Below are 12337 nucleotides of genomic sequence, written 5' to 3'. Positions count from 1 at the left end.
AAAGGTTGAGAAGAATATTGGGTGATCTTATCGAAACTTATAAGATTATGAGGGGGCTTGACAAGGTGGATGCAGAGAGGATGTTTCCACTGATGGGGGATACTAGAATGAGAAGGCATAATCTTAGAATAAGGGGCCACCCATTTTAAAACTGAGATGAGGAGAAATTTCTTCTGAGGGTTGTAGAGCTGTGGAAGCTGGGATATTGAATAAATTTAAGACAGAACTAGACAGTTTCTTAAACAATAGGGGGTTATGGGGAGCAGGCAGGGAAGTGGACCCAAGTCCCTGATCGGATCAGCCATGATATTAAATGGCGGAGCAGGCTCAAGGGGCCGTATGGCCTACTCCTGTTCCTATTTCTTATGTTCTTAAATAGGAGCAGGAGTAGGCCATTTGACCTCGTGCCTGGTCTGCCATTCAATAAGATCATAGCTGATGTGATCTTTGGTTCAGCTCCACTTCCCTGCCTGCTCCCCATGACCCTTCATTCCTTTATCGTTCAAAAATCTGTGTCTCTCCACCTTAAATATATTCAATGACCCAGCCTCCACAGCTCTCAGGGGCAGAGAATTCCAAAGATTCACGACCCTCAGAGGAAATTCCTCCTCCATCTTCGTTTTAAATAGCTGACCCCTTATTCTGAAACTATGCCCCCCTAGTTCTAGATTCTCCTACGAGGGAAAACAGTCTCTCTCTGCATCTACCCTGCCAAGCCCCCTCACAATCTTATATGTTTCAATAAGATCACCTCTCATTCTTCTAAACTCCAATGAGTATAGGCTGAACCTGCTCAACCGCTCTTCATAAGACAACCCCTTCATCTCAGGAATCAACCTTGTGAACCTTCTCTGAACTGCCTCCATATCACAATTTAAGTCTTAAAAGTGGACTTCTGGAAGGAAAAGTAGCCGTTTGAAGGGTTTATAAAGCTATAACTACAGAAGGTGATATAATTAATTCCCCAGAATTAATCATCCCTGATTTATTTGTGAAGTTCTTTTCTCCGAACATCGCTGAATGCATTAGAGTAAAAAGGCAAAGTATGAATTTGTTGGCAACAGCATAGCTTTATATAGGATCCAGAACTCCTGCGGGAGACTAAAATACAATTATTTTTGTTAAGCCTGTTGATGCAGACAAGGATTTATTCTGGATGTGTTCAAAGATTCTGTCAATTTGATTGATCAACTCCTTTTCTACAGAAGGCCATAGCCAGCGTTGCAATAACAAAGCAGCTGAAATGTGCATTCAGTCTTGCACTTGTGTGCTGGGTGTCAGCCTTGTGTTGTCTGAATGTAATTTGAGGCAATCGGGTTCTTTCTGACCAACATTAAAATTTCTTATTGTTTCACAGCACTGCGAGCCTAACTCATGAAGCTCTTGGCATTGTTATGCTTGAACGGTGTTCCTACTTGTGTTTTTTTTTTATGCAATAATGTATTATTCATGCTAGTAGAAAGTGAATGACTGGTGGGAGTGGCTATTTTCAACAGATATACCAGACCTTAATCCGCAGGTCAAAATGCAATGTATGATGCCACTTCGTTGCAATACCTACAAGTGGTACTTGTAGATGCTGGAAGGTTGTTTCCCCTGACTGGAGTATTTAGAACCAGGTGGCACAGTCTCGGGTTAAGGGGTCGGCCATTTAAGACCGAGATGAGGAGGATTTTCTTCACTCAGAGGGTTGTGAATCTTTGAAATTCTCTGTCCCAGAGGATGCTGCGTCACTGGGTATATTCAAGGCTGAGGTCGATAGATTTTTGGATTCGAGGGGGATCGAGGGATATAGAGATCAGGCGGGAAAGTGGAGTTGAGGTCGATGATCAGCCATGATCTTATTGAATGGCGGAGCAGGCTCGAGGGGCCGTAAGGCCGACTCCTGCTCCTACTACTTAGGTTCTTATGGTACATTGCACATGGCCCTTTAATCATCTGTAAATAAGAAATAAATGTGCACTTAATCTTCAATGGCTGTACTTTAAATGTTCCTATTACAAGGGAGCATGAACTGGTTCTGAATGTTAATCCAATAAGTAGGGGTGGAGAAAACTGAGGGTGTATTTGTCCATTTTAGTGTGGAAAAATAGATGAGTATAAAACCATTTTCCCTGCTTTATACTTTTTAATTCAAATATAATCCCTGATTGTGCAACATTAACTTTCTACCTCTAACAAAACATTGATTGAGTTTGCACTGAAACTTGCTGCAAAATTGGCAGCCTTGCATATAGGATAGCTTGTACAGCAAAATGGCTTTTTGTGGTGCTGCAGGATTGCCGTCTCGGGCTGAGGCACATTTTTGGGCCAATGTCCCAAGGAGCTTTGCTCTTTGTAATTATTCATGCTGTAATCTGGATGTATTACCATTCCAGATACTCTGTCAACATCCAAGCTTCCCATTGCTAACATCCCTCACCTTAAGAACATAAGAAACAGGAGCAGGAGCGGCCCCTTGAGCCTGCTCCGCCATTCAATAAGATCTCAGCTGATCTGATCTTGGGCAGAGCTCCACTTCCCTGTTCACTCCCCATAACCCTCGACCCCCTTATCGCTCTAAAATCTGTCCATCGCCACCTTAAATATATTCAATGACCCAGCTTCCACAGCTCTCTGGGGCAGAGAATTCCACAGATTTCCAACCCTCAGAAGAAATTCCTTTTCATCTCAGTTTTAAATGGGCGACCCCTTATTCGGAAACTATACCCCCTAGTTCTAGATTTCCCCCACGAGGGGAAACATCCTCTCTGCATCTATCCTGTCGAGCCCCCTCAGTATCTTATACATTTCAATAAGACCACCTCTCATTCATCTAAACTCCAATGAGTATAGGCGCAATCTTTCTTCATAAGCATGATATTAATGTACATTATTTGGAAAAACCTGCACTCTGACTCTTGGTATAAAAAGTAGAAACTTATTACTCCAACACTAACTTGGCGTTGCCATCATCTCATTTCATTTTAAACATATTAAGTGACCCTTTCTCGTCAAACACAGCGGTAAAATTAACCCAATGGTAATTCAGGCGCTTGCAGATTCCCTTTTGGATTACATTTGTGCCTCTGCAGACATATCGGCTTTATTAATGCATTTAATTTGAACCAAAAGGAAAAATACAATTGCACACAGAATGTTCTTGATTCCCTTTGTGAAAGTTACATGCTCCCGTGTTCTTGCGCAGTTTTGATTGCCCTTTCAACCCGACTGCTTGCACAGTTGACAGCATATCGGCAGGTGTATAGTTACAAGTTTGCATTTGTGGCTTGTGGGGCACTCTGCTGTTCATGAAAGATGTCGGCAGGCTGTTTGACTGTAGTAGGGGGGTGTGGGTATTGCTGCTGGGTCTGGTCCTGTGCTCTCCCAATATCTACACCGGTTTATTTTCCAGCAGGCGATGCTGCTTTTGTGTCCCATTCACAGCACTGGGACACTCGTGACACCCGAACCACTGCCCTGGGTGAGATTAGCTAACTTGAGACATCAGCCCTGTACATGCATAAAGCTGCCACAGATTTCTGTACATATCGTTTCCTTCTCAATAAAACCGTTTTCTTTGCTGTGTACAGATGTGAACAGATCATACAAATACTTTGGGCGATTTGTATCAGGATTTTTTTTTGGCAAGTACATTATATAAACACACACACACACACACACACACACACACACACACACACACACACACACACACACACACACACATACGCACACACACACTGAGGAAGTTAAGTCCAGAGAGAGTACTTTATAATTGTATGCCTTCATTTTATACTGGAAAATGATTGGCATATCAAAATCAGGTTTCACATTTTAATTTGCGATCGGAGGCTTCCCACAGGGAAATGTTTCTAATCCGTAAATAAAATGCCCACTTACCTGATGGTCCAGGAGGTGCGGAGATTTGTGGGTAGAGGCCCATGTATCCCCATTCATGCTTATGGGGATTCTGTATGTACTGAAACCCCACAAGCATGAATGGAAACACTCCCAAAAATACTTGTATACATCAAATAAATAAAATAAAAGCCATTACATATTTTAGATTAAATGGCATTTAATATTTTGAAAAATAAATCTTTTAAAGGGGCTAAAAATAAAAGTAGCTGTTTGTACAAGTTTTTTAAAATGTATATGATTTTTTTTTTTTACTTGCGCTGGTAAAAGTAGGCCTTACACCTACCAGGTGTAAGAATTTCACGGGCATTTGCTGGGTAGAGTTTGGGCAAATAACCCAACTCTCCACCCGTGGATGCCCTTTTCCTGGGCCTGCGTTGGATTGGTCAAGATAATTATTGACCGATCAGAAGATCCAGGTTTTCGCACGTTATGGGCGCGTGTGCACCCGTATGGGCTGCAAATTACGGACCATTAACTTCCTTGGGGTTAGAGGGCCTTTATCCTGTCCCGCCTCTTGCCTTGGAAGCAGGTGTCCATTGTAGTTCTTCATTGCCTGCGAGGCTTCTCCATGATGTCACTGATGGGGAGCGTCCCAAAATGCCCGTGTTGGAAACAATGTGGGGAGGTTCTCTCAAAATTGAGCTGTGCAAGAACGAATGAGCTTGTATTTATATAGTGCCTTATCGTTCAGGACCAAGGGGTAATCAGTTACTTTGTGAAGAATGGCCAGGTCAACTGCAGGACAAGACTGGTTTCAGAGCTTCAAATGTGGGAATAGAGATAATCATGCATCACGGTTCTCTGTTGCAGTGCCGATCCACTCTGCTAGCAATGCTAAAATGGTGTCAATTTACTGCGGGAGGTTCGTTATGGTCCATTGCTGCTTCACATGTTCTGAGTTATTTTACATTTCCCTCTTCAGATTTCCCTGCAGCAGGTACCATTCTTCCAGTGACCTGCCCCTGGGACACTAGTGCAACTCCTGCATGTCACCTCCTAAATTTATGCTGCAAAAATTGAGGATTATGTGCATAAACTTAAATCTTATAATAAAGTGCAGTAGTACCCTCTGCTGAGGAAAAAATGTATTGCACATCAAGTATCTTTGTCCAGGTTTAATTGTGGATCAATGCAAAAAGCATGCCCAAATTCAATCTGTAATGACTTTGCTCATTATACAGTTTACTGCATCGCAACTGTCTGTATTTGTGCAGCCAATCAGCGGCTATAATCTGTTGGCATTTTGGTCATTACTGGTCCATGATCTGTTAAGATGCAGGGACGCTAATAATCGGCAAGATAATAAATGATCAATAAAATGTTATTGAGAATTATCATTCTTGTCCATGGAACAGCCATGGAGGTGCATAGGGACCGAAATGCACTTTGAGCATCTGATGTTAGATAATTGAAAATTTCCGCTTTAGGCGCAATCTGCGAAACGGACAAAAAAAGTTGTGGTCCATAATTGCGCCCGTTTTGAAGTGTTTTTTTTTCTTCCCCCCCGAGTTTCTGTTCGAACTCATTTGTACAATCTGCCGTGAACCAGCGCAATTGGGCATGGTTTTAAAATATAATTTTTAAAAAAAATACTCCTTGATGTATTTAAGTGATTGATCCAGCTAAGAAATGGGTTCCTCGCCAAAAAAGCTCGTCAGCCCACCACCTGAGAGTAACCCGATTTTAAATGACTGAAAATGACTTTTAAAAGAATATACAAGAACCATTTGCTAGTTACATTGGAGTACAGTAGTCTGTTTCTTAGTAAAAAAAAATTTTTTTAAAGATTCAAAAGCTTTTAAAACTTTCCTATAGGTGCCCTCTGCCCAGAAAAACCAGCTTAATTTTCAGAGCCCAGATGGCCTGCAAACGAGCGCAATTTGCAGCAATCCCCAATGGTGCTTTCATTCATCCTGGGGGCGTGGCCAGTTATGTGGACAGGCCCCACTTCCAGCGCGATGTTTTTTAAACTAGCGCAAAAGATGGCGGAAAGCCGATGAGTGCGGAACACATCTTGCACTTAAAACTCCACAAGCTTTTGCGTGGGTTATGCTGGTTTCAGACGAATTGCGGCGGTAAGATCAGCAACACCCGAGCACAAACTAGAGTCTTTTTTCAGCTTTTAGTTCTGTTATTGTCTGCCGTCTAACCCCACTTCACACAGGCTACACTTCCATCTTGCCTTCCTCAAGTAGATTACATTTTTGAAAAGTAAATTCAGGGTAGTTTTCTAGCTATTGAGCCCAAACTTGTGAGAAAGTAATATTTAGTGTGCAATGTCACAGGACATTGATTACTGACTTTATATTTTTTTTAGTAGTACATGAGACCAGCTCACTTATGTATTGAGAAATTACGTAGCGTTGGATTGATTTTCTTTCCACACTTGTACTTTGCATTTTATGTAAAATACCCGTCAGTTCATGGTAGGAATTAGGATGCATGTTCATAAAAAGCGCCCTCGCTGTGTGACTATCAGTAGCTGATCACAGACCAGTATCTTGAAATCCCGACTACAGATTACCTGTCCTTCATTTAAGCAACAGCATCAGCCACTGGCAGCTGCGTTTCAGCAATGAGAGGAAAAAAACGAACAATGATTTTTTTTTTTCTTTCTAAATGCCCTCAGCCTCTGAAAGACGTGGTTCCTCGTGTTGAGAAGGGATACAAAATGGATCCACCCGACGGTTGTCCGCCTGCTGTTTACGAGTTGATGAAACTGTGCTGGGAGCTTGACCCTGGTCGGAGACCTACTTTCAAGCAGTTGAGAGAGAAGTTACAGGAAACCAGAACAAGAGAACTCCACCTGTGACACCAAAATGCCCCGGAACTACTTTTTTAAAAAAAAACAACAAAACTGCTCAACATTAAACCAAGAGTGCTGAGACTTTTTTTTAAAAAAAAAAGCAATCTTTAAAAAAAAAAGAACTCTGCATATCATGGCCTTGTGTTTCATTTCCCCCCCACCCCCAGTTATGTGTACTGCGACACAGTATCCCCCATTAAAGAAGCATGCTTAAACACCTTTGTCAATTCCTTCGGTCCTTGTGGTATCTGTTTAGTGCCAAGTGCCTCCAGCCACAAAGACGGTGCTTATTTGCTTATCTGTACTCTGCATACATGTTTGTTTCTACCAAAATGTGATTGCCAGCGAGGTTTGGTGACAGTGTTTTTCTTAACCAGCATATAACACAGTTTTGTGTTTTTTGCTTTCCTGTCTAAATTTGCTTTTTTTAAAAAAAATACTTAAATTGTTTTTTTTAATAAAATAAAAATTGGTTTTTCAGTTTTTTAAATGTTCTGTAATGTTCCACTGATTTGACACAAACTCATTGCATGTAGTGTGGGAGGCATTCATTTCTGTCAGTGTGTTACGTTCATTTTAGCTGCCAAGGATGAGATTAAAATAATGAAATAAACCATTCCATGTGACCAGTTATAAACGGCTGTTACGTTTTGATTGAGATGTTTGGAACGAGGAAAAAAATAAATTGTGCTGCTGTCTGTCTTATTCCCTCATAGCTTCCCTGGATGCCAACCAATGACTTTGATGGCCACCAGCTTGGGAGCAGATGCTTAAGTCTCACCAGAGGTGCAATTACTGCCATCTAGAGAGTTTTATTCCAACCTTAGTTTATAAATGGCAAAAATATGGACCTCTCATGATAAATACACTCTTCACACCTGCCGCTAAGAGAGGCTGTGATGTTCATGGCTGACGTGCTACATCCACAACTTGAAATGTGTGAAATGAAAGTACATTCTGGAAAACAGGTCTAACCATCTTAAACCTTCACTTTCATTTCAGCGTTCCCAATTTTTTTTGTTTAATCGCTTTGAGGTGTGCATGGTGTTTTTGGGATTCTTCCTGCTTGACCAGTGAATGTGCCAGATTTGCCTGGGCTGACTCCTCATCCGTTGCCTCAAGGATAGGCAGAATCTGGTGTTCGGATGTAGTAGACACAAGGGTCCTAATACAAAAGCAAAATATTGCAGATGCCGGAATCTGACATAAAAACAAAATGCTGGAAATCTCAGCGGGTTGGTCAAGAAACCAGGCATAAAGGGTTATCGACCTGAAACGTTAACTCTCTTTCTCTCCACAGATGCTGCCTGATCCGCTGAAATTTCCAGCATTTTCTGTTTTTGCTTTACAAGGGGCCAAATGTTTTTTTTTCATTCCTGTCAAGTGGAGGGAGGCGATGATGGATAACATTTCAGAAAAATAAATTCAGAACCGATTTTCAAGGCAGTGTTCCAGCAATTAAACCAGAACTCCTGACACAGGGACATCTTGGGGGAGATGGGGCTCATAGAATTGAAGTGTTTGCAACACTAGGGATGGGTTAATGTAAGCCAGGTTTTCTTCTCCTGGCTGGTGCCCAGTAACCTCTGCTATCGTAGAAAGAAAGACAGACTTGGATTTATATAGGGCCTTTCACGTCGACCAGACGTCCCAAAACGCTTTACAGTCAATGAAGTACTTTTTCCAAGTGTAGTCACTGTTGTAATGTGGGAAATGCAGCAGCCAACTTGCGCACAGCAAGCTCCCACAAACAGCAATGAGATAATTTTTTATATGATTCAGGGATAAATATTGGCCAGGACACCAAAGATAACTCCCCTGCTCCTCTTCAAAATAGTGCCATGGGATCTTTTATGTCTGTTTGAGAGAGCAGACGGGATCTCGGTATAACGTCTCAGCACTGCACTGGAGTGTCAGCTTAGATTTTTTTTGTGCTACAGGTTCCTGAAGTGGGACTTAATCCCACAACCTTCTGACTCAGAGGCGAGAGTGCTACCCACTGAGCCACGGCTGACACTAGCTCTGCACGGCCAGCAGATAAGGACAATATCTGACCCTACGACTCAAACAGTCTGCCGCTATCTACTGTCTAGGCTCACAGGAAGAATGGGTGCTTGCATGAGGTGCTGGGTTGCTGACTAGCAAATGATACTTGATGCCTTCAGGGGCGAAGGGAAGAAAAATGGTTACAAAAAATAAAAGCTGCATTATAATTTAAGATTAATTTTGTTGGCCAGATTAAAATAAATGTGGTTAATTTGCCTAGAATTTTTAAGTATTGCATTGAAAGTAAATAATTTTATGGGTCTTGAAGTTTCGGCTCAAAATATTAAAGGTTGGAATATTTGGTTTCATGGTTTGCAGGTTAATGAACCAGTATAAAATGTTATCCTATGACCTTGGCAAATTTTCCACATTCTCCTACAGTGCTGTGTTTACATTTTTAATCTGCTGAGTTTTATTTACTTTCTCCAGTGGGGTTAGTTTGCTTTCTGTTTTTCAACTTCATTATGCTGCTCACGTCAATTTAGAAGTTTTAGGATTCAGTTTGGGGGGGGTGTATCTCCATTCAGGAATGGGAACAGCTTTGGCACTCTCGCCTCAAACTATCCTGTTAGGTTTAGCACTGCCAGCTGTCGAGCTGTTCTCCTCACACTCCACCAGCAATGTGCCCTGACACCAGCTTAATTAATCACGTGTCCATTGGCGGCTGTGCCTTCAGCTGCATGGCCCCTAAGCTCTGGAACTCCCTGCCTAAACCTCTACCTCACTCCTTTTTAGGATGCTCCATAAAATGTCTTTGACCAAGCTCTGTCCTAATATCTCTAAGTGGCTTGGTGTCAAGTTTTGTTGGACAACGCTCCTGTGTAGCGCCTTGGGACGTTTTACTACGTTAAAGGCGCTATATAAATGCAAGCTGTTTTTATATCATTTTTTACGACAATCCAACAGCACCTTGATTGCTGATGCAAGTTTTTTTTAAACAATTCAAACATGAGTGATAACTTCCTGAAAAAGGTCCATGTATGAATTTTGGTTAGAGGAAGGATTGGGGTTGGCTGTGATGTTCCCCACAATCAAATACTCTTAACAGTCATAGTCCAATGGAGAATGGCTAGTTGAACAAAGGCTATTAAAACTTGTAGAATTTCACAACAGCAGATAACCGATTGAAATCTTTTCATTACAGAATATTGGAGTAACATTACTATTTCCTGGTAACTGCCAGTTACTAAAGTTAAAATGAATTTTGAGCTTGCATCCGTTATGTATATTGAGTTGTAATCTGCCAGGGGTTCTTCTGTATGGGGACATGAAAAGTATACAAGAGATGCTGGGGGCGAGTATACTGTTTTTGAACAGTGCTGAAATTTTGGATTTGTGTCTTATTCCATTTTCCCAAGCTCTAGCACTCCAACTGCATCTTCGGACTCCGGTCTCCTGTGCTGCCCCTTCCTTTTACCCTACCACTGGCGATGGAGCCTTCAGTCACCTCAAGCCTACTCTGCATCTCCCTTCCTAAACTCCTTCTCTGCCTCCTCCACTTCTCTGCCCCTTTTTTAGTACCCAACTCTTTGACCGAGCCTTAAGTCGCCTCGCCTAAGCGCTCCCCCAAGGCTCTTTTTTGCTTGTAAAGCATTTTTGGTTGCTTCATTACCTCTAGACATGACTATTCCAATGCACTCCTGGCTGGCCTCCCATATTCTAACCTACGTAAAGTAGAGGTGATCCAAAACTCAGCTGCCTGTGTCCTAACTCGTACCAAGTCCTACACCCATCATCCCCTGTGCTCGCTGACCGACATTGACTTCTGGTTAAGCACCGCCTCGATTTCAAAATTCTCATCCTTATTTTTAAATCCCTCCATGGCCTCGCCCCCTCCCTATCTCTCTAATCTGCTCCAGCCCCACAACTCTCTCCCCCACCCGAGATGTCTGCACTCCTCTAATATGGCCCTCTTGAGCATCTCTGATTATAATCGTTCAACCATTGGTGGCCGTGCCTTCAGCTGCCTGGGCCCTAAGCTCTGGACCTCTCCGCCTCTCTACCTCTGATTTCCTCCTTCAAGACGCTCCTTAAAACCTATCTCTGGCCAAGCTTTTGGTCACTTGCGCTAATTTCTCCTTATGCAGCTCGGTGTCAATTTTTTATCTCCTAATACTCCTGTGAAGCACCTTGGGACATTTCACTACATTAAAGGTGCTATATAAATACAAGTTATTGTACATTGCAGGCGCTCTCTTAAATTTATTGTTGTGGGAGTTGTCCCAATAAGTTGGGTCACGCAGTAGATTATAATTTTATTTTTCTAAACTAAAAGTTTCAAAAAATGAAATGCAACTTAAATTTTAATATGGGTAGAACTGAAGTTATGGGAAAATTAATGTATTAATAGGATAGAAAAAAATACAGAAACCGTCCAACAGAACTTCTCCAGGGTTCAAGTAAAATCCATAGAGTGTCATTACAGTGCAAAGACTCTTCAAGGTACTTACCATCCCAGTCTATAATGATGCATGCGTTGAGTTTGTCTCGGAGTTATTTTTTTACATGGGATGTTCCCTAGGGGAGCGAATGTACCCTGAAAGGTATATTAGTGTGGCGGGGCAGAGGCCCTCCAACTCCAGTTCAGCTGTGTTACCGAATGCAGTTTGAGTACAATATCCTAGTGGTTCTGGTGCTGAGCTAGTAACCCAGAAATCCTGAGTACAATTCCTATCTCGGCAAGTTGTGGAACTCGTAATAAACTTAGACTAAGCAGATTACCAGTGAAGGGAACTTACCATCCCTACCCTGCCTACCCCCTACTATGTGATTTGAAAAAGACTTGCATTTGTTTGGTGCCTTTAATGACCACTAGAAATCCAAAAGCACTTCACTCCAAAAAGTACTTCATTGGCTGTATAGTCACTGTTGTAATGTGGGAAACGCGGCAGCTAATTTGAGCACAGCAAATGTGATAATCACCAGATAATCTGTTTTTGTTACGTCGATTGAGGGATAAATATTGACCAGGACACTGGGGATAACTCCCCTGCTCTTCAAAATAGTGCCCTGGGATCTTTTACATCCACCTGATGGGGCCTCGGTTTAACGTCTCATCCGAAAGACGCCACCTCTGACAGCGTAGCACTCCCTCAGCATTGTACTGGAGTGTCAGCCTAGATTTTTGTGGAGTGGGGCTTGAACCCACAACTTTCTGACTCCGAAGCGAGCGTGCTACTCACTGCGCCGCACTTGACTCTTAATCCCTCTGGGCAACTAGAGATGGGCAATAAATGCTGCCTTTCTCATATTGCTCACATCATGAAAGAAAATCATTCAAAAATGGCACCTGCGGAGACATTCGTGGCCTTGATTCTCTGAAATGAAGACGGCAACTGACAATTCTATGGGACCAAATAGATACAAGGGAAAAATGTGTGGTCTGTCAATAAGCATTTCACAGGAATTATTTCCTCACTGAATAATGGCAGAAGGTTTTTGCTGAAATGACTGAAGCTGCTGGCATACAGCACTAGTTGTACAGATTAGATCAACTGTTTTGTTGCTAATCTGCTTTACAGTGTGATTGGATACAGAGCAGGTCTTGTTTTTCCAAAGTTGATAATTTTTAATAAGTGCTGG

The 12337-nt window shown here is 42.1% G+C and overlaps 1 protein-coding gene across 5 annotated transcripts in view; it reads left to right on the top strand.

Moving 5' to 3' along the window:
• Positions 1 to 7346, top strand: part of csk (C-terminal Src kinase) — a 139960-nt gene extending 132614 nt beyond the window's left edge. For all 5 annotated transcript variants that reach the window (XM_070865044.1, XM_070865045.1, XM_070865046.1 and 2 more), the window contains one exon: positions 6533 to 7346. In XM_070865044.1, the coding sequence (XP_070721145.1) occupies positions 6533 to 6715 (183 nt within the window). In that variant the 3' untranslated portion in view covers positions 6716 to 7346. The remainder of the gene's footprint in view (positions 1 to 6532) is intronic.
• The last annotated feature ends 4991 nt before the right edge of the window (positions 7347 to 12337 follow it).

This window comes from Pristiophorus japonicus, chromosome 21, assembly GCF_044704955.1.
Source record: "Pristiophorus japonicus isolate sPriJap1 chromosome 21, sPriJap1.hap1, whole genome shotgun sequence".
Lineage (NCBI taxonomy): Eukaryota > Metazoa > Chordata > Chondrichthyes > Pristiophoridae > Pristiophorus > Pristiophorus japonicus.
This window is presented reverse-complemented; position numbering and strand designations above follow the sequence as displayed.